At 38.1% G+C, this 20,222-nt stretch overlaps 1 protein-coding gene across 4 annotated transcripts in view; it reads right to left on the bottom strand.

The window, feature by feature from the left end:
- The window catches only part of LOC103481617 (KAT8 regulatory NSL complex subunit 1), a 44,579-nt gene extending 24,357 nt beyond the window's left edge, over positions 1 to 20,222 (bottom strand). For 2 of the 4 annotated variants that reach the window (XM_008437206.2, XM_017310877.1), the window contains exons 1-2: positions 12,176 to 12,673; positions 8,273 to 9,743 (exon numbers count right to left, since the gene is read on the bottom strand). In XM_008437206.2, coding sequence (XP_008435428.1) covers positions 8,273 to 9,675 — 1,403 coding nt within the window. In that variant the 5' untranslated portion in view covers positions 9,676 to 9,743; positions 12,176 to 12,673. Of the gene's footprint in view, positions 1 to 8,272; positions 9,744 to 12,046; positions 12,115 to 12,175; positions 12,674 to 16,651; positions 16,722 to 20,203 lie in introns of those variants that run through there. The other 2 variants (XM_008437207.2, XM_008437208.2) reach the window with 2 other exon arrangements.

Below are 20,222 nucleotides of genomic sequence, written 5' to 3'. Positions count from 1 at the left end.
GTCACATCCTGGTCAGGGATCAGATAAACATTTACATTTACTCTAAACCAGTGGTTCATAACCTTTTTTGAGGTACCGAACCCTTCCGTAGTGATAAAAAATATGACCCACCCCCCCCAAATTCAAGACATAGGGGTGACCCGACTAGCAACCCCGAAAAGATGCGACTAAGGAGCAGATTTAGAAGTACACGAAAAATTACAGAATTTGGTAAAAACGGTGAGCTTTGCTGAAGTAATTAAAAACACAAGTTCAAATCCATGCCGATAGTGGAACTCCTTCAATCAGTGCTCTTCCGCAGCACTGATTGGCTAAGCAACGTAACGTGATCCTTCGCAGCAAGTGATGGCAAAGCGAACCCCTGAGACCAACTCATCGAACCCCTGGGGTTCGATCAAACCCAGGTTAAGAACTACTGCTCTAAACAAAACAAGAATATAACACTATCTACAGTTATGAGGTGGTACAGAGTCAGACCATCTTGAAACAACACATGCACAGCACTTTGCAGCAGTGGCTGCTGTAAAGCAGAGCACATCATCAGCTTAGAGTGGGAGCATTGTTCCCAACTTAGTGACTGTGTTTAGCAACTTTTTATCAAAAAAGTGACTAGTGACAAATCTATCAACAGTCTCCATTTTATTGGAGAATTTGGAGATAAAGTGAGAAAACACCAATAGAACTTCAGATGCGCTGCAAAGACCACTTGCAGACAGTCAGTCTGACTGCAGTAGAGCAGAGAAGAGACCCATTTTGTTTCAATGATGCAATGGAAACACAAATGTGCAAAACTGCCAGTGATCCCACTCTAGATTGCAGTTAATGAAGTTTTTTCTTTCCACAATATTTTTKRAAWWWYMRRWTWRGRMYYCMMCMMSCMAWWMYYMAAAWWAAAWKRMYKRRGGGSMAAAAAAAACAAAACTGATTGTGACATGCCTATTATTTCTTATTTATAAAAAGAAATACAGTAATTTGTATCTTAATGCATTTCTAATATTACAATAGTATAAAATAAACTTTAGTAAAATGAAATTTACGGAATGTGTCAATTTTTTTTATTCAACTAGTTGTCAGAATAATTGATAGGATAGCTGATTGCCAGCTTAATTATTAGCTGCAGCCCTACTTCMACATCTAAGCTGGGTGAAGGAATTTTCCAGCCTTGTGTTGCGAGTAAATTCAAACGTCAGACTGAAACTCTTATTGATTACTCAGATTAGTATAACAAAAATCTCTCCATGAGMAAAGAAGATCTGGATCAGTCTCAGGTATTCATGCACTTTGCRAATGCGCTTTGAAAACATAAGATACATCAGTATAATTCATCTACTATAGTGTTTTCACAGCTGCATATAGATGGATTAAATATGTGGCTATCCAGTGATAACCAYGAAGGTTTTGCTCCTCACAGATTGGAGCTACCATACATCRCAAATGTTTTTAAAATCTGAGTTCAAGGGCAGCTTGCATTTACAGTTCTACCTTTTGTAGTTTGTCTAAGTTACACTTGACATGTTCAGCCCTCATCTGTTAAATTTCAGTCAGAGGGTTCCTCCCGTTAGCTGTACGTTTGTGTACAAGCCTCCATCTTCACCCACTTTATGTCCCAGCAGTCCAGCTGGGTGGTGGGGAACAAGCAGGCACTCTTATAACCTTGCTGTCTTTTAYGAGTAAAGATTCACTGTCATCAATGCTTGCCTGAGGAGAACAAAAGTGTGTACCAGTCATATGTTTTCATATTACTGCTCCTCAGCTCTCCTTGTGACCACTGAACTCTACCTTTTTGTGTCAAGAGTTTTTGGCCAAATTTTTTATTTGAATAATCTCTTTTCATCAGTCTTACAAATGAGCAAAAGCTTTATTTTTCCTCCTTGACAGATCAAAAAATCTCTACAACACAACCACGTCCCTGCAGAATAACGCTCCCTGAATGAAATTACACACTGCAGGAACGCTGACCACAACAGCTGTTTTTGGTGCCCTCAAAATAAATTGTTTACTGCTCTGYTCACATCTAATAGCACTGAACACAATCGCCCCATTCTTCTAGTGGAGCTTTAAAGTCTTTTTTTTTTTTGTGAAGCTCCGTCAACCAGCAGACGCACCTTCTCCCTTGACCTCTTACCTCATTTCTCTGTTGCAGTGATTTCAAGTGTTGGTCAACTATTTCGAAACACCATAATAAAACTAACTTTACATGAAGTGACTTCTGTTAGTACAAAGAAACACGTCAGACAACTGATAGAAACCAGCAATTTGAGGGTCTCACTGCAGCTTGACGCAAACACATTGTTAAAGGTTTAAGTGCTACCAACTGTGAAGGTCACTTCTGCGGGCTTTGCTTTTGGCTCCATGACAATCTAACAGGAGTTTGATGCATTTGCCAAGGCTTGCAATGAGGAGGTTACATTTTTATCTCAACTTTGCAAACACTAAGCTGAAGGCCTGAGATGTTTTCTTTCTGACTCTTGGAACAAAATAGGGTTACAGAAAATGTAAAAGTTGTGGCACATTTCTGACTAAGAAGATTAAAAAACAACAACWAMAAAAWAACATTGTTGAATACATTATGCTTAAACTCCTCCAGGTTGCCGTGGCACCAACAATCTTCGGTGTTGAAATATCAGTGAGTTGTTTAAAAATGATGTCAGAGGAAGCATAAAATATGCAAGAAGCTACAAGAAAGGAAACTATTTTCTTGGAGGCAAGTTGGCTGCTACAATACAGACTTCAAAAGACAATAAGAATGTAGTATAAAAAAAACTGCATAGTTTTTGCTCCGCTTCAGTCTAGAACRGAACAAACTGGATGAGGAAATGTTGGCAGCCTTTTGGAAATCTCAAAGCTATGGCAGAGGTCTGCTAACTGAATAAGAAAGACAGGGAAAGTCAGTAAAGTTTAATCCACTAATGGTTCTAAACGTTCGTGCAAAATCCTTAAGTTGGTATCAAAGGTCAACTGTAATCATTTTGTCTTGGTTTTGAAATAACGGTGAAGTCTTAGCTGACTGGCCTCTCACTTGGTGAAAATGTAATTTGCTGTTATTTATAGATCTTAAAAATCAAAGGCTAAAATCAGCACAAGCAGTTTGAAGCTTTACAAAATCAGCGGTTGAATATCAGCCACAAAATCTCTGATCGGCCCAAATTTACAAAAAATAAAAAAATAAACTCTCAAAGGTTATACACAAAGTATTTTTTTTCTTTTTTGTTTTTACTTGTGTTTTATTTTGGATATTGAAAATGTCTTCCAGGCCCAGTGTGGAGTGTTCTGTAGAAAATTGAAGTTCATCATTCTTTGAGAAGGCAAACTTAAGTTATTATGCCATTATCAATATATTTCTTGAAAATTGTCTCAAAGCAATATCGTTTATCGCAATAATTTCTGGGCTAATTTATYGTGCAACAAAATGTGTTACCATGGCAGGCATATTTACAATTTAGTTATTACCAATAAATGACTAAGAGGAACTAAATGAATACAAATCAGCTTATTCTCTATATTCCACAGTCACTAATTTTAGACTTGTTTACACAGCTGAAAAATTATCTCAACTGAAACATTAACAAGACTGGAAATTGTCTTTTTCCAGGTCCACGGATATGTCAGGATTTCCATCTGGGCTTTCACAGGACAGCTGCTTCAAGTCATCTTGAGGAGGAAACCGTTTGGGAACCGGGATTACAGATGAGGCCAACCAGCAGGACAGGGTGTGGGGCAGGAAAAACGAGAGGGYAAATTCAGCCGGAGAGCTGCAGCAGTCATTACATAAAAGAGAGGGGTTATGTAACGCCTGTGGGTTTGTGTTGGGGAACTTGGGTCGAGCTAAACACATCCAGATGTGTCAAGTGGAACAGAAACCTATAAAGGCGCTCGACTGCATACATACATGGACAGCAGCGGTGAAGGGAAGGAACAACACCGCTAAGTGACTCAGACTGCAGAGTAATGCTGAGCCATAAGCATGAAAGGCACGCTGTAGTCCCAATTACCCTGCAGATCACACAAGCAGCACATTGGCCGGATCATCAGATCATCTGGGGGTTTTTAAATACTGAAGAGAGGAATCTTGTTTTTTAATGATCAGATTACAGGAATTCTGATATTTTTATTGTTCCATAGGCCATTATGTAAGATCTGATATTTCCTGATGAGCATTTTTTTTGTTGCCTCAGAAACAAGAAACTGTGCCCACTCGTTTCTGAACACAGAACGCGCCGTGCTCCTTGTAACATGCTTAATCTAATGAGGACAACTTATTCTACGGTTCGAGCAAAGAATGCCATTAACATAAATTTCTGAAAGTAGCAGCACCCACCAACTGGTTCATGCCCGCCCATTATGGATCTCTCATTTACAACAGACACTAATCTAAAAAAAAAAAAAAATGCCTGCAACTTAAGCTTGCAACAGATGTTGGGTGAACACCAATCCTGAGATACGGGAAAGCACGACTATAGAGCAAGCACGGCCGACAGGATTACTTGTAAGCAACACGGCCAAACAAGCAAGCAGGTTACATTACCACACGGCTGTCAACCCACATGGCATTAAAAGAATTAGGAGGCTGCAGCTCGAAGAAAACATAAAAAYGTTAGTAGTTAGTGGTATAGCCCCTTTAATTGTTAACAGAGACCAAATGTTAGATGGGAAAAATGTGGTATAATTGTCTCAGAAAAGCACACGCCTCACTTCCTAGAAGACAAATATGTTAACAAAGAGTCATGGCTGAACAGCGACGAGAACCAGTTTTCAACCTGTTGAATCACTAGCTCCAGGAAGGGACATCAACTTTAGTTTTCACTTCGCTCGATGAAACTCAAATCTTCACAGCTTCCATGTCAAATGAAACTGTCAAATGTTTACATCATATATAAAGCTCAGTTCCGTTAAGAAACTCGGTACATTTCATTTGTCTTTGTTTTTATTAAAGCGCAGATTGTATTGTATAACAGACACCAACAACCGGTGACACTCCCATAGTCTCAAAGAACAAGTTCTAACTAGTCGTGAGCAGCTTTAGATTATCTTTAGGTCGGAAAAACTGACTTCAGTGGGTTTAACAGTACTTGGGGAAAGTGGATGATTACAATAGTTTTAAAAAAAAACAAAACAGAATCAGCATCCAGTCACTGATTAATAACCRATTTTACTTCCTCCCCAAACAAAAGAGCATCTTACACAAGCACACATGATCTATTGCAATACAGATAACCATAGCCAAATGTTGCATCTAACTGCAGACCTCTTCACTGCTCCAACRTCTTATTCCTGGAACAGAATCAGTGGAAAATGTGCCTTTACACTGAGTCACTGCATGTTAATGGAGACCAAGTTTCAGGAAGCTTTCGCTGCTYGACAGTAAAGCTGTTATAAAAAGGTGGACACTAGAAAGTTATTATGGTTAAAAAAAGCAGGAACAAACCATGACATGCTCGCTGCGATGAGAAATTAACTCCTSAGCAAATAGAAGCAACAAGGAAAAGATCCACTTCAATAAATATGAATAAAAAATAACAGTGCGAGTGGTCACATTTATAGACAGGAGCAAAAACCTACAACCTTTATACTAGTAATATTCCTTCTCATATGTTTGTTTAGAAAGTATGCTAGGGAAATAGTCATCTTTTTGGACTTTTCTGAAAACTGTATTTGTCTCACTGGGGCTAAACTTTAATAGCAGCATATACATATATAAAGAGCGAGATGCTACAAMTGATTCCCAAGCTTTTCAGCTTTCAAGCCACTGAATATGCGCATGAGTACATGAATAATGCTAATACTGGTTAGCAAGACACATATAGCCTTGTCTGTTGATGCATTAACATTTTCCCAACTGAAGTATAAAAATTTRCTTTTTAAAATCAACTCTCAGTAGGAGGGTAAGCTGCTTATTCAATGGCACGATGCAAATTCCAGGATYTCCTTAGATTTATAAACTTGTAGAGTTAAAATTTTACAGATAACCAAGACTGATTTGAAACATGTGTAATTAAAATTGAAACATATGTAATTAAATCTGAATCTGCCTATGCAATCTATTGACTTGTCTATATAGTTCAGTAAATGAATTTGATCAGTCTGTGCCTCAAAATGACATTTGTTGTAAGCTGACATTTTCTAAAAAACTGACCACYGATTGTTACAGTGATGTGTCATCATTGAAACAATCACTGAAAAATAAGTTCTTTTCAAGGAAATAAACTAGTTTGCACTGAAACACTTTTCATAAAAGAATTGAACAAAAATGAACATATTACTGCTGTAGAATTCCTTTAAGTGTTTCTCTGATCTCTTCCCTAGGAGGATGTAAGTTTTAATTTGAAAGCCTTTGGCAAAAGTTAGATTGTTCTTTTRCAGCTTCATGGTGATTGGCAAATAATGCAATGCTTTTATTACCACCTGGTTGTTGTAATGAGAAATGTTTTACTAGGAGAGCAATAAAAAAACATACCGTAAGACAACACAACTGTTAAAAATAACTTAAAAGCCAAGTTTCTCCTAGCAAGAAACTTTAGATCAATTAATCAGTTATAACTACTTTTTTAAAAATATGTTACAAATAACTATGCATCTGATGGTGTTGAAGTTCCCAACTCTGGTTGCCAATCTTCAAATAAACTGTAACATCAAATAGAAGCATCAATTGTTTATCATCTTTGGTCTGTCCTAATCATACATTTAATAATCCAATTCCCAAAAGGGGGAGAAATTTGATTGCTATTTAACAACAACTTTACAAACGTATTGATAAGCAATGGGGAATATCTTATGTAAATCTATCCAGGACAAGAAWAGAAGACAAGCAGTGTAACGACTTCCACTTTTAGATCATAACAAAACCAAATGAATAAAGCTAACTATAGAAGATAAGGTCACTGTAGGAGAACAGAATTTGAAAGACTCGCAAAACTGACTTTTTAATTAAACCTTTAATAATAAAAACAAAAACAACTCATTGTTCAGTTTTTTCCCYGTTCCGAGATGCATTTTTAGAAACTTACATCACTCAATTAAAAAAGTATAACCTTTGTCAGATACATTAGCATTTTTCATATTTTCTAAATACATAATCAGATCTTAAATTCAGTTTTTGTAATTGAAATTTATGACACTTGCTAAGAGAATTTAAAACTGCCTCAAAGCTAGATTTTTCTAGTCAAGTYCTGAGCAACATGTGATTTGTCACTGTGTAAACAAACTGAAGTTGTTGACGAACAGTCTCATTTGTTATACACATTTACAGCATTAAATCTATAATCGGCACAAATATCTCCCCTATCACCACCCATATTAAAATTAGTCAAAATTTACTCCAGTTTTATTTMATCTTTTAAATTATGATCAAGTGTAAGAATCAGAAGCCTCTCTGTGAATTGTTTACATGTTTAGGCACATAAGCACTTCCTGTTAGGATATGATGATATTTAGGTCAAAGGTTTAAAGTCAACACAGCGCGGGATAATAAAGAGCTACATTGTTAATAATCTACCCAATCCCACTCAGGCCAGTAACTCCATTAACACTGCCAAACCACCTGCTATACTGCCCACTCCCTCTCTTGATTCCAATGACACATGGATGTGCACTCTGATGTGAACTTCCCATCCCACACCTTTCCATGCCCCTGCTGACACAGACCTGCAAAAAACAAAAACCACACCTTCTCTGAACCCACGACCCCCTGCCTTGAAGTTATCTCAAGATTTTAATAAATAAAATTTAAAATATTTACATTTAAATGACTGGTTCTATTGGTGCTCAGTCATTTGCTCTAAAGATAAACAGAAAGTTCATTTTTAGCCTGGGTCTTTTCAGGAGGCAGAATCGTATGACAAGGAAGCTTTTTTCCCCCTAAGTCCAGTCAAGCTTGTGTGTTCTCTACAGGATCCCACCCACACGGTTACACATGCTGCATGGGTGAACTGTATCTCTACCCCTCCCTGGAGTTTGACCAGAGCACAACTGAGGCAGGCAGTTATAATTGCCAGTAGCACCTGCTATGCTGGAGTAGCATATTGCAGCGTTTGGAAATGGAGGGACTTTCTGTTGACAGTTGAGCAGCTCCAAGCACCATGACAGGCATGAGTAATGGGAGATGTTACTGAAAACCTTAAAATGACTGAAAATTTGTATAATTATGAGACGATTTAAAAAAAAAAAAAATTAATGAAGGTTTCAAATATTTCTGTAAGTTCTGACTTTGTCATGTACAGTGCAGGAGGTTTTGTTATTTAAAAAAAAAAAAAGTGTGTGAGGTCACTGCACTTACATTTTGACATGTCGCTGCTCAATGTCCACTCTGGACAGCTCCTCCTCTTCCAGGTCAGAGTCTCCACCAGAGCTGCTTTCAGTTACATCAGAGTCAAAGGCGCTTTCTGCTGAATGCAGGTTGGCTGAGCCGCTCAGATACAGCCTCTCCAGCTCCAAGGGCACAGCACCACTCTTCAGGAACCGGCCCAGGCCRTCCCTGCTGTTTGACGAATATTGCCGCCCGGTCCTCCACGCGGCCGAATGTGTCGCCGCYTCCGACTTGCGGCTCCCGGCTCGTAGCCTGCTAAGAGCCGAGTCCAAGAAGCCGCCTARCTGCTGCTGGACGTGCCGCTCTACCTGCTTGGCCTGAACCACCTGAAGACGTTTGCGCAGGCGCTGCAGGCGGCTTTCGATTTCGGCCTGCCGCTTGCTGTTGAGGGCCGTGCGCTCCCTGACGTGAGCGTCGAGGCTGTCCGAGGATGAACTGCAGGGCAGAGGCGGCTCTGGTGTGGCTGTGCATTGTGGGGATCCCTGCTGGCTGCTGCCTGGCCTCTCCCCGTCGGAACCCGGCGGTGGACCAATACGAGTCTGCAAATCGGCTTCGTTTGAATTAACCTGTTCTGTTGAGTTCAGGTTGTCATGGTTAAGGGAGGACAGGGCAGCAGAATGAAGCACTGGTGGTTCCATATTATTTCCGTCTGTGTTCTGAGGAGCACCGGCGGAATGCTTCTGTCTGAGGGCTTCTTTCACCGGGATGTGGCCCGATATGGTAGCAGTGAAGGTCTCCGAGTCCAACGGCAGGTTCTGGGGCTGAGAGTCTGTGGTGGCRGAMGGCTTGTCACCGTTCACCGCCACCATGCAGCCTGAGCCTGACATGCTGGCCAGCTTCTTGGCCAGACCGTTGACAGGTGCCATGGGCTGGCCACTCCCGTTGGTGCTGCCACTCATGAGGCTTTTAAGCTGACCACCAGAGAGTTCAATTGCCTGCCTCCTCAGGAGGAACTCTCCCCCACCGTTCAGCAGAGAACTAGGCAGAATTCTGTGGCTTTTCAGCACAGACTGTTTGATGAGGACTCCTTGTAGCTTGATTGACTCCTTATTTGCGGGGACAGATGTCACATCTGAGCATAAATAAGAAGCCACCAGTGGCTGGAGTTTGCCCAATGCCGAGGCCTGGGACACGGAGTCTGGTTGGGGCTGCTGCTCCTGCGGTTCCTGGTTGCCGCCGCAGAAGTCGAGAGGGCACTCTTCGGAGGCGACCTTGCACTTGCCGGGGCCGCTGCTGTGGATGAGGATGTTGTTGGCGTTACTGTTGTTCTCTGCACTGGCCGGTGAGAGACTCGAGGATGGGGCAGCCAGTTTGAAGCGGATGTGGTGAGCTTCGGCTGGGGCGTCGGTGAGAGCGGGCGCCATCGCAGCCATGCAGTGCAGAGGGACGGGCACCTCGGCCTGCTCCACTCCACCCGCTTACTGCCCCACCTGAGGACAGCCTGGAGACGACATGGAGGAAGAATAAGACAAGAACAAAAAAAATACCAAATGAAAAAAAATAACACGATAAACRGGGATGGAAGGTCAAAAACAACAAAAACATCTTGTATAATTTTGATTTCACAGTGTCACCAGCTACAATAATCAGTTCAAAATATATGAGAAGGAAGCTAAAAAATTTTATTAAAAAAGAAATAAAAATAAGATTTATTTTAAGAAGTTAAAAAGCAAAAACACAAAATTCGCAAATTCACAGTAATGTATTGTATCCCAATTTCAGAACTGTGAAACAATATGAACACAGCTGAACCTATATACAACATAAATAAAACACTTGCACAACTGGTTCGGTAGGACTACACTGTGACTGGAAAATTACTAACCAACACCCAATCAGAAAGTAGAAAGTTTTTTTTTTTTTTTTTAAATGGGACCAATAATCAAAGTAAAAGTAATAAAACTACTGAGCCCAACATGCTTACTCTCACTGAAATTGTAAAAATTAAGAATGTTACTCCTTTCCAACGCAATGTGAAGCAAACATGGTCAAAACAAAATATCTGAAGTAAAAGGAAGATCCTCTTTCAATAAACTTTCCAAGTTATTCACATCATTTGTACCAAATAAGATTTTTGATTAAAAAAAAATTATTCTAAAGAGGGCCAACTTCAAACAAAAATGAATAGAAAACGTTATGCACTGACCTTGGGCAAATAAGATGTAAAGGAAGGTTTGGAATAACAGAAGTCACCTGAGCTAAGGCCACTAAATAATTTCCACTATAAGCATGCACGTGTAAACAAGCCCTCAATGTCATTTACTTATAAGGTTGTAAAAAAGAAAAAAAAAAAGAAAAAATCCTGGCAAGGAAAGAAACAGGAGAAACCAATGCAAACTGCCCAAACCCCACTGCCCTACATGTGCCCTGGCAAGTCTGCATACAGCAGGGTTCCTTGCAGGCCATGTAAGTAGGTGGATTTAGGCCCAGCATTAGCTCAAAGCAAATGATGTCATCATGCCAGGGTTGCTCTGTCATTTCATCTCAACTCAATGTTTAAATCTCACTTTCTTTGATATTAAAAGCAAAAATGCTTTAAAAAAAATGCAGCATGCTAGGAGAATGTTAATGACACAGAGCATTGTTTGAATGATTAACATATCTTTCATGCCAGAGGCATGCTTATTCATGGGAAACTTTCAAACAGACTGCCTTCACATTGTAAAAGATAAGAGCTGCATCTCCGCGCATCATCGTCTGCATTCTCACATGAATGGGGGTTCAGTATTTCACCGCAGTTTCTAGTCGGCGCGCACTACGCCATGTTGGTGTTTCCGAAGCAGATTATGCAATGCAATTCATCCATCTRAAAACACCCATTCGGCTCCAAACACGCCAAATGAGTCCGGGGAACACCGTGGTAAATTTAAATGGTCAAAGATGCAACTATAACTCCCCGTGTTGCTTTTATGTAAAAACGTGTGGCGAGATGCGACAAAAAATGTCCACATCCAACGTTAGCCAACCATAACGTAATCATCAAAATGTCTTCCTGGTGTTTACAAGAGCATTTGTGTACGTAAAAGGCAGCTTTGCGCCTCAGCGCCAAGTGTGCACCATATCATTGCACTAAATTTCAATTAGTTTAGGCGGAAAGGCAGCACATGATCACTTCGTATCATGAGGAGGTGTCAGACAAAAAAGGAAGACAGAAAAACGATCACGCAAACGCAAGAATCGACAGATAAATATTTGGTCACTCTGTAAACTGCGTGGAAATTAATGCGCTCCACTGCTGGTTAACGTTAGCCCAAGAAAGCTGCTGATGCAAGAAACAACCTGCTGGCAAGCTGGCGTGTCTCTCTCAAGCCAGCTGCAGTGAAACGACACATGCCCTGATCACACTGTTGTGTCGCTTTAATACTAAACTATTTTTATTTTCTGGTGGAGGTAGAGACCAACTTCGGAGTTTTACGTAAACCTCGTTAACCAAGTAAACATGTAAAGTGCCTGCGTAACCTGCGCGCACTTGCGGTGATAGTTTAGAGTAAATTACGCTTAGAGTTGAAATGTTTAATAAGAGCGTCGCTAAACACACAACAGTGAAAATAAAACAAGCTTCTGTTGCATTGAAGCTACTAACATGACCCTTGTAATCAGACATCTTTGTGTCTGATAAATGTTTTAAACAACGTTTTACGACCGATTGCACAGTGGAGACACGGTCTGCATTGTAATCAGACTACAGAAATAAACACAAGTAGCTTTTTTTTTTTTATCTACAGCACCAGTCCATGGCCTTACTTTTGTACAGAAGCTGGAAGGGAATCGGGCGGTGCGTGTAGTTAAAGCTGGTCTCTGAAAAGCAGAGAAGTTGGGAGTAGACCCAGGCAGTCTGGTTAGCTCGCTAACAAAGAAAAAGGAGGAACCTACCACGTGACGAGGTTGCACTATCCGAGGGAATTTCGGCAACAGTCCCCTGCAGTTTGGGTGGAAAAAACCCAAGAGTACCAACACAACACACGGGGCTTTTGTCGATCACTCTGCCATTAATTATTCCAAAAATACACAGCCAGGGTGCGGAAAGGGGCCCGCTTATCGGAGCCTCTCGGCTTCGTTCCGGATTCAGCAATGGGCGAATCACCGAGCTACAGCTCGCCTCGCCGCCACAGCGAATATTATAACCCTAGGCCGCGAAATAGTCCGTCCTATCCCCGATTACTTCAAATGTAGGCGATTCCACGGCAATCCTGAAGCGAAAAAACGGATTCCCGACGAGAGAGAGGTAATCCAGATGGCGGTTTGACGCGAGGCTTTTTCTCTCGTTTTAGGGAGAGACGCTTAGAAAATGGCGGCTAGCTCCTCTCCGTCGGATTGAGTCTGACAAACATAGAAGAGCTCTGCGCGCGCGTGTATGTGTGTGCGTGCGCTGCTGTAGGCGGGAGACACTACTCATTCTCACCACTAGAGTAAAAGGCAGATAAGAACCGACAGAAAAGCTCAAAGAAGATACCACAGGAGGGCATTGTCTTCCCAAAAACACAGCGCAGTGTCACTTTCACACTCATTATTCTGCTGTGATGGTGCTCCTGGTTAAACTGGAAATATCGCTGTCTCTKCTCAACGTGTATCCCGCATGCTCTCGGAACAACTGTTTCAAGCATATTCAGCTTCTGTCCACAAAACATTCACACAAATGGGATTGTTCAWGTTAAATGACCTTGTTCATTCATAATTTAAACCAAAGCAGTTAATACTCTTCAATAATCAATCATGTATCCTCATTTCTGTTAAACTACCAAAGTAAAGGCTCTGGTTCCCTTTAAAGCTAAGGCTGCGCGTTTCTCATGTCACTTTGAACAGGATCTGAATCGCCCACCACTACAGCAGCCTTCTGTGGAGGTGTAGCCTGTGGCCACATGAAGGAGCTCTTTCCCTTCAGTGTAATAAAACACCACATGGTGTCTAGGAAACAGCACCAAGCAGGACCAAACAGCTCTGACATAAAAGCCACTGCACCTGGACTAATGATTTGAATTAACCCTGTAATTACAGTATCAATCACATTTCATTGTCAAATTATACTGCCTCATATCTTGCTAATTCCCTGTGAAAAATCTGTGCAATAAATTGTGCCAGATTAAAAAGGACACAAGAAAAAAATATATTTCAAATGAAATACWAGAGCTTTTGTGTATTTTGCTTTTTTTACCTGTAACAATGTGTATTAAACCCAAACATCAAGATTTTGTCAGCTTCAGAGGACTGCTGCTTAAACTGAAATTTGCAAATCATAACCCAGAGTTCATTGCAYAGCTTTGATCGTCTCAGGATTTCTAAACAGAATTCATTACAAAAACAGCCAAAATATGTCTTTATTGACATATTTAAACAAAGAATTTAAATAGGTACTATGTATGTGTTTTGCCTACACATATATACATTTTTTCGTATTTTCTGTTTAACGTGTTGGTAGCTGCTTTAACATTTCAGCTTTTAAAATCCTACTGGCTGAAATTAGTTATTTGTAGAGTTCATTGTATGTTAATAATAGGAATTGTGCTTACAGACTAAGTGCATTGTACTCTGGTAATAACATTCAAACTAATTCATTTTAAAGAAGCACCATCCAAAACTGTTTCCTTTTCATTTATTTAGTATTAAAGCCAAGTATTATCTTTAAAGTGATAGTTTGGTTATTTGGGGTGAGGTTCTGTTGAGACGTTATGACCAGTTAATATCTTACCTTCAACAGATAACTCAGAGTTATAGGAAACTCCTCAGAAAAAGATAACTCTCTTCCAAGTAAGAGGGGAGCCAAGACAACACCGGACTTCTCTAAACAGCTTCCGTTTCAAAATGCCCATGTTTCACTTTTTGTACAAGGTRGTTAATTATGTAGAGGCCTTTWTRGATATTTGTAAACACAACTGCTGCATTTAAAACCCAAACAGCTAAATGAATAAGTATATATGGGCGCTATCTGAAAGAGGAGCYATCTATTCGCTATACWTCGCTCACTTAATGTTTGTGGTGGGGTGAATGCTAGTGCCTAGTCTCTGCAGTGTTTAACCAGGATCTTCTTGCTGGGAGGTTAGAAGAGTAATGCAGAGTAAAACATAAAATCTGAAAAAGTTAATAAGTAGTGTGCCTCATAGTAATGCCATTTTGGTCACCAATTATTGAAAAAGCGACATTAGATTCCCATTTATTCCCAGGTAAATAACACAAAAATAAATAATAAAAAAAAGAAATGGGACTTATTTCAACCTGAAAGAATTCAACATTTGTCTTGGACCCTCTATGACTGGCCATTAAAAAATGTGTCTCTGTGAAGTTACAAAGAGTTGAATTCTGAAGACATTAACTGACCATATCCTCCGAACAAACTTTAAAAGAAAATCTTAATCACCCATCTAAATTAATAAACGTAGACATTAAAATTGGCATCATTTCTCTAAACAGTGAAGCAAAAATAAATTGTGTGCACACTGGCAGTATACAAAAAATAACTCAGAAGAATATTTTCAAAAGTTACTCTTAAAATATATTCAAAAAAGTTAATGTAAGATTTTTTTAACAAGGATTTTGTTACTAAATCATGGGCAAAATATGGGTGACATGTTTGTTTTTTCAGCATACAAAGACTGTCAAACAAACTATGTCTTCGACAGCCTATCAGAAATAGCCAATAAACAACACAGTTATTTTGGGAAATACTGAAATTATGATAATGTAAAACAGACTACCAATTCATTTAAAAAACAGCATATTAAGTAGCTATTCAATACCTAACTTGAATTTTAATTTTTACTAAATGTTTCAGGAAATTCCAGTCACTTCCTGTATTAGTCACTGATGGATCCCTCCGGGTTTAAATTTCAGACAGTTAAACAAATTTGTTGTGGCTGAATTGCAGTGTCGTACAGACACTATGGAGCATTAAACCAGCACATCATGCGTTAATTATATGCATCTGGGTATTTGAATTCAAAGTGTTACCCCACAAATAAACTGATCTTGCAGCTGCTGATTATTTCTCCTCTTCACATTACCAAAACTTTGCAGTTTTGGTAATTTCATGCCCAACTCATACCATGTACAAAATTGTGCCAACTACCGCGGAAATGTTTTATACCAACCAGGCAACATTTCATCCTTGGCAGACGGACGTTTCACCACCCCTTCACTTCTGTTTTTGCCAGCTTTACGGAGGCTGGCTTTTTCAAATCAAGTCTGCACAAGCAATTTGGTTTTAGACTTAAGCAGAGTCATTTAGACTCAAAAAGGTAATTGCTAACCTCAACTTCAAAAACGCTGTTTCCACTGTTTGTTGTTTTAGCTCCCGCTAAAGGAAAACAATATTTGAAAACAAATTGGACAGCTATGCTGAATATTTTTATGGGAGTGAATCCTAATCTTGTTTTTAAGATAAACAAATGTAGTATGAAGAAATTTTAAMAAATCATACTATAACTCTCTCTTTCCTTTCATAAAGTTTTCAAGACAGGCCTTCAGACAAGGAGAATTAAGCCTGCAGACAGACAGATTGTGATAGAAATTAGTCTGATGAATATAAGAATTTATTAAATGAGACTGATTTTTTTTTATATATGTACTAATACTACCCATGYAATGTGTGTAAGCTATAGTAAGACATTATCAATATTACATTTGTTGCAAATGAGATAAGCTTTCCAGTTTTAACACATGTTAAAGTCCCTGGCTCATTTGAATTTTCTCATGCTGTGGAAACTTCTGCACAAGCTGCTTGTGTTTATCTTTGGTCGTTTTAAATAAACAGTTGTTTATGACTTCCTGTGTACAGAGGAGGTTATCCAAGGCAAAACATGTTGCACAAGATTAATCTGGGACCTCTCATGTATTCTTAATGTTTAAACCAAGTGGTTAACACAAAAAAAAMAAAACATCTGAAAATCAAAAAAAAGCTGCTTGACTCCAACAGGGCAAGAAGTAAAACTATCAGTCTCTACAGCCAGTTYTCTTCTTTTATGAACGTTTTAACAAGGAAATATAACTTAATATCTTCGATCTTTGTGCCTAGTTTTGGGTTACAAAAACAGTGCGTGCGAAGATGGTGGATTTAAGCGCTCCTTTGATGACCCCTCATGGATTCCAAGGCGTTGCCTACACTTCCTGAGATATTGTTCCCGTCTCAGTCGTCTGAAATACTTCCACAGAGATACCCAGAACCAACACATCTGATGTGGCTCCATCCCCAGAAGCCATTTCTTTGAGATAAGCTCTGGAGCTACCAAGAGGACGTTCATTTCATTCACAGTATCCGCAGAGCATCACTGGCTGACGGCCATAACATAACATCCCTGATGGTCTCAGTGAAACACAAACCAGAATAAACAGCAACATGCAATAATAGTTTAGGATTACCTTTAACTCCATTGTTGATATAATCCAGGTAGTAATCCAACGTACCATAAATCCAGTTAYTAGTTTACACCTGAAACATAAAACGAACAAATAAATATTAGAAATAAATACAGATGTTAAGCATCAAGCAACAACTAATATTTACACATTTTCAGGACAGAGCAGTTCAATTGAATCAAAAAATATTATGATTCAAGGTCTTTATTGTTATACCAACRGGTTGAGTGGTTTGACCACAAAGACAAGTTACTGTCTTTTTTTTTTAATTCAGAATTTTTTCAAATCATATAAATTGTAGGTAGTAGTTTTACTCCAAAAATCAAAAGCAAGTTTGTAAACTTTTTTATAAACAGTTAAAGTGAACGATTTTTGAATGACACAAAAATAGAGACTTAAAGACAGTTAATTTGACAACAGCCCAATCAAGTGTTACAAAAATAAATAATGAGCCACTGCAATCACTYCCTGACAAATATACAACAAAATAATCTGAATATTTTTGTAAGATTGATGAATTTATGGAAAAACTATTTCTGCCAACACTACTACTAATAATAAAAATAAACATTTATGCTAAAGTTAAGATAACTGTACACAATAACGATACTGAAAAWAATGTTCTACAGAGCGGCACAATGTGGGGAATCAATGTTCACTATTGCAATGACTATCAGCAATTAAGCCACACCATCTCACTTATCAGTTCCATAAGTGAGAACTTTCACTTTACCTCCACTAAAGGCACATTGGAGGGAGAAAACAAAATAGCTGTGTTGATGGTACATATTTTAGAGATGGAGAAGCTTAGTCATTTAGTCATTTAAGAACAGCTAAAGCTAAATAATTGAACCTTATCCAAAAAAAMMRSYWMYKGKKKWAWTKKWMSRRRWWRAWWWYMMYWMYWAWTWWTWMMRRAMSRARGKYCAGTGTAATGTAGATATAATTTCCTCCAGAGTTAATATGTGAGACAGGTTTGTAATAGCTGCACTCTTTAAGTTGGCCACAAGATGTCAGTAAGTTTTGCCCATTCACATTACAGTACTTACTGAAAAGAACACCGTGTCTCCCACAATTTTGATTGTAAAGCTTGTCACRAGCCATCAAGTTGTTGTGCATATTTTTCATATTTTGAAGAGAAACTCAATATAGTATGTTTTAGCTATAACATCAAAAAGCTAAAATATGATTGTTAAAAACAATAACTTTTACTTAAATTCTGTTTTTGAGCAATTTATTACAGGATGAAATTACAAAAATCCCAACTGATAAAGTAAATGCCCACAAAGTTGGATTTAATATCTGTTCATTTAATTCCTGTAAGTCAAATATCTGGGCACAATGTTAAATATTTGGTCCTCAAGATGAGTAGACTTTTTAAAATGAACCTACTAGTTTCAACAACTTGAAGTTTTCACCAACCAACAGATCAAAAACAATTGATCTGACCTTTAAACTGAATTAAAATTAGACAATTAAAAGTCAAAGAATTAAATAATATTTATCCCAATCATCGCAACAGCRAAAAATGTATTAAAGGACACTGTCCCAAATTTTGGACCAATATGTAAAAATATTTCACAGTTTTACGATGAATGTTTGCTTTTGAATCTAAGTACATTGACTTGATAATACGGTCTTTCAGTAGGTATATTAGTACCAACAAGTTTGTTTTTGGTCCAGTCTCTTGGTTGGTGATTACCTCTAGCTGCAATGTCACCTCAAAGAATATTTTTTTTATTTGTGGGTTGTAGATTCAAGAACTTCTGACTAGAATAACTAGAATATCCMTCCCTACCCATTTCTCATCCATGTTAACATATTTTATATTTATTGTTGAATTTTTGGTCAGATTTAGATGAGCTTCAGCACGTTTTTATATCAACCAAATAGCCTTTCRTTGAACATTTTAAAGTACTCAGTGTTAGCGTATTGTTGATCATTTTATGAGTGGTCCGGTTTTCAAGTGAAAATAGGAAATAAATTATATTCTAATTTTAGAATGCACTTGAAAAATTATGCAAGCTGAATGTATTTTTGTTTTGAGGCCAACAAACTTTTGCAGCTCTTAATAATGATAAGCATATAATAGTAGTAGTAATTAGCATGACCGTTTGGGTGAATAAAGAGACTATTCTAAGTCAATTAATAGACATTTTTTCACTAAAAAGACACNTCCCTACCCATTTCTCATCCATGTTAACATATTTTATATTTATTGTTGAATTTTTGGTCAGATTTAGATGAGCTTCAGCACGTTTTTATATCAACCAAATAGCCTTTCRTTGAACATTTTAAAGTACTCAGTGTTAGCGTATTGTTGATCATTTTATGAGTGGTCCGGTTTTCAAGTGAAAATAGGAAATAAATTATATTCTAATTTTAGAATGCACTTGAAAAATTATGCAAGCTGAATGTATTTTTGTTTTGAGGCCAACAAACTTTTGCAGCTCTTAATAATGATAAGCATATAATAGTAGTAGTAATTAGCATGACCGTTTGGGTGAATAAAGAGACTATTCTAAGTCAATTAATAGACATTTTTCCACTAAAAAGACACAAAAAAAACCACACAAAAATCCCTCATAAAACTTTAATTGCCAATTTAAATGACAAAAAAAATAATCTAGGCAATTGCTTCGCAAAATTGAACTAGCTGGAAAGACATAAATTACCCCAAATTTACCAACATACTAGTAAACTATAAACATGATTTTGATRTGTTTGACATACAACTCTTCAGAAAGTTTAATAGAATATCTTGATTATATATTTATTTTACTTGTGGTAATTTAAATATATTCAACTTATTATGGGTTTTGGATGGGTTTTTATGTACTTACTGACGCATCTTAGATACCATTTTATTGTTTTAAATATACTACAAGAGTGAAACTTAATGACTGTAACCTCGATAATTCCGCAGCTTTCCGCTTTAATTCATTCATTTCAACAGCTGAAATAAACCTTGCTGAAAACTAAACATATTAGTTAAATAAGTTGTTGTGGKTTTGAAACCTTTACTCACCTCGGTTTGAGGCTTCAGACACACAGAATATCTCATAAAAGTTTAGTTTTTGACTGTGGTGGAATCGATGAGTCTGTCGCGTCCAGCTGCCAAGCTAAAGCTAACGGGCTAACTACATTAACGTTACCGTTGCAAATTTTAAGATGAAAAAAAACTTTTTAAATGTTGAATATGGTCACCACTGAGGTGGAGTTGAACGGTAAATCAAATAAAAGGCACATTATTAAAACAGCGAGTAAATAATTGAATTATAACTGTTTCTTTATTTTATAAAAGGCACATTAACATTACTTTATCAGAAGCTAACGTTAGAAAGCTAACATGCTAGTATTCGTTAGCTGTTTGCTTCCCGATCTCAGACTCCTCAATGAACACCGTTYCATTTGTACATACGGCAGGAAAAAAGTACATAAAAATGAAGCCTTCTCAAACAGAAGAACCAGTGGTTTAACCAAAGTAAGGGTCATTCTTGACAAATAGACTGTTACTCAATTTTTAAGAAAATAACAAGACAAAATCTTACTTACCTGCTTGTCCTGTTACAAA

Source organism: Poecilia reticulata, linkage group LG19 (assembly GCF_000633615.1).
Source record: "Poecilia reticulata strain Guanapo linkage group LG19, Guppy_female_1.0+MT, whole genome shotgun sequence".
Taxonomy (NCBI): domain Eukaryota; kingdom Metazoa; phylum Chordata; class Actinopteri; order Cyprinodontiformes; family Poeciliidae; genus Poecilia; species Poecilia reticulata.
Note: the sequence above shows the minus strand (reverse complement) of the source record. Positions and strands in the feature narration are given on the sequence as shown.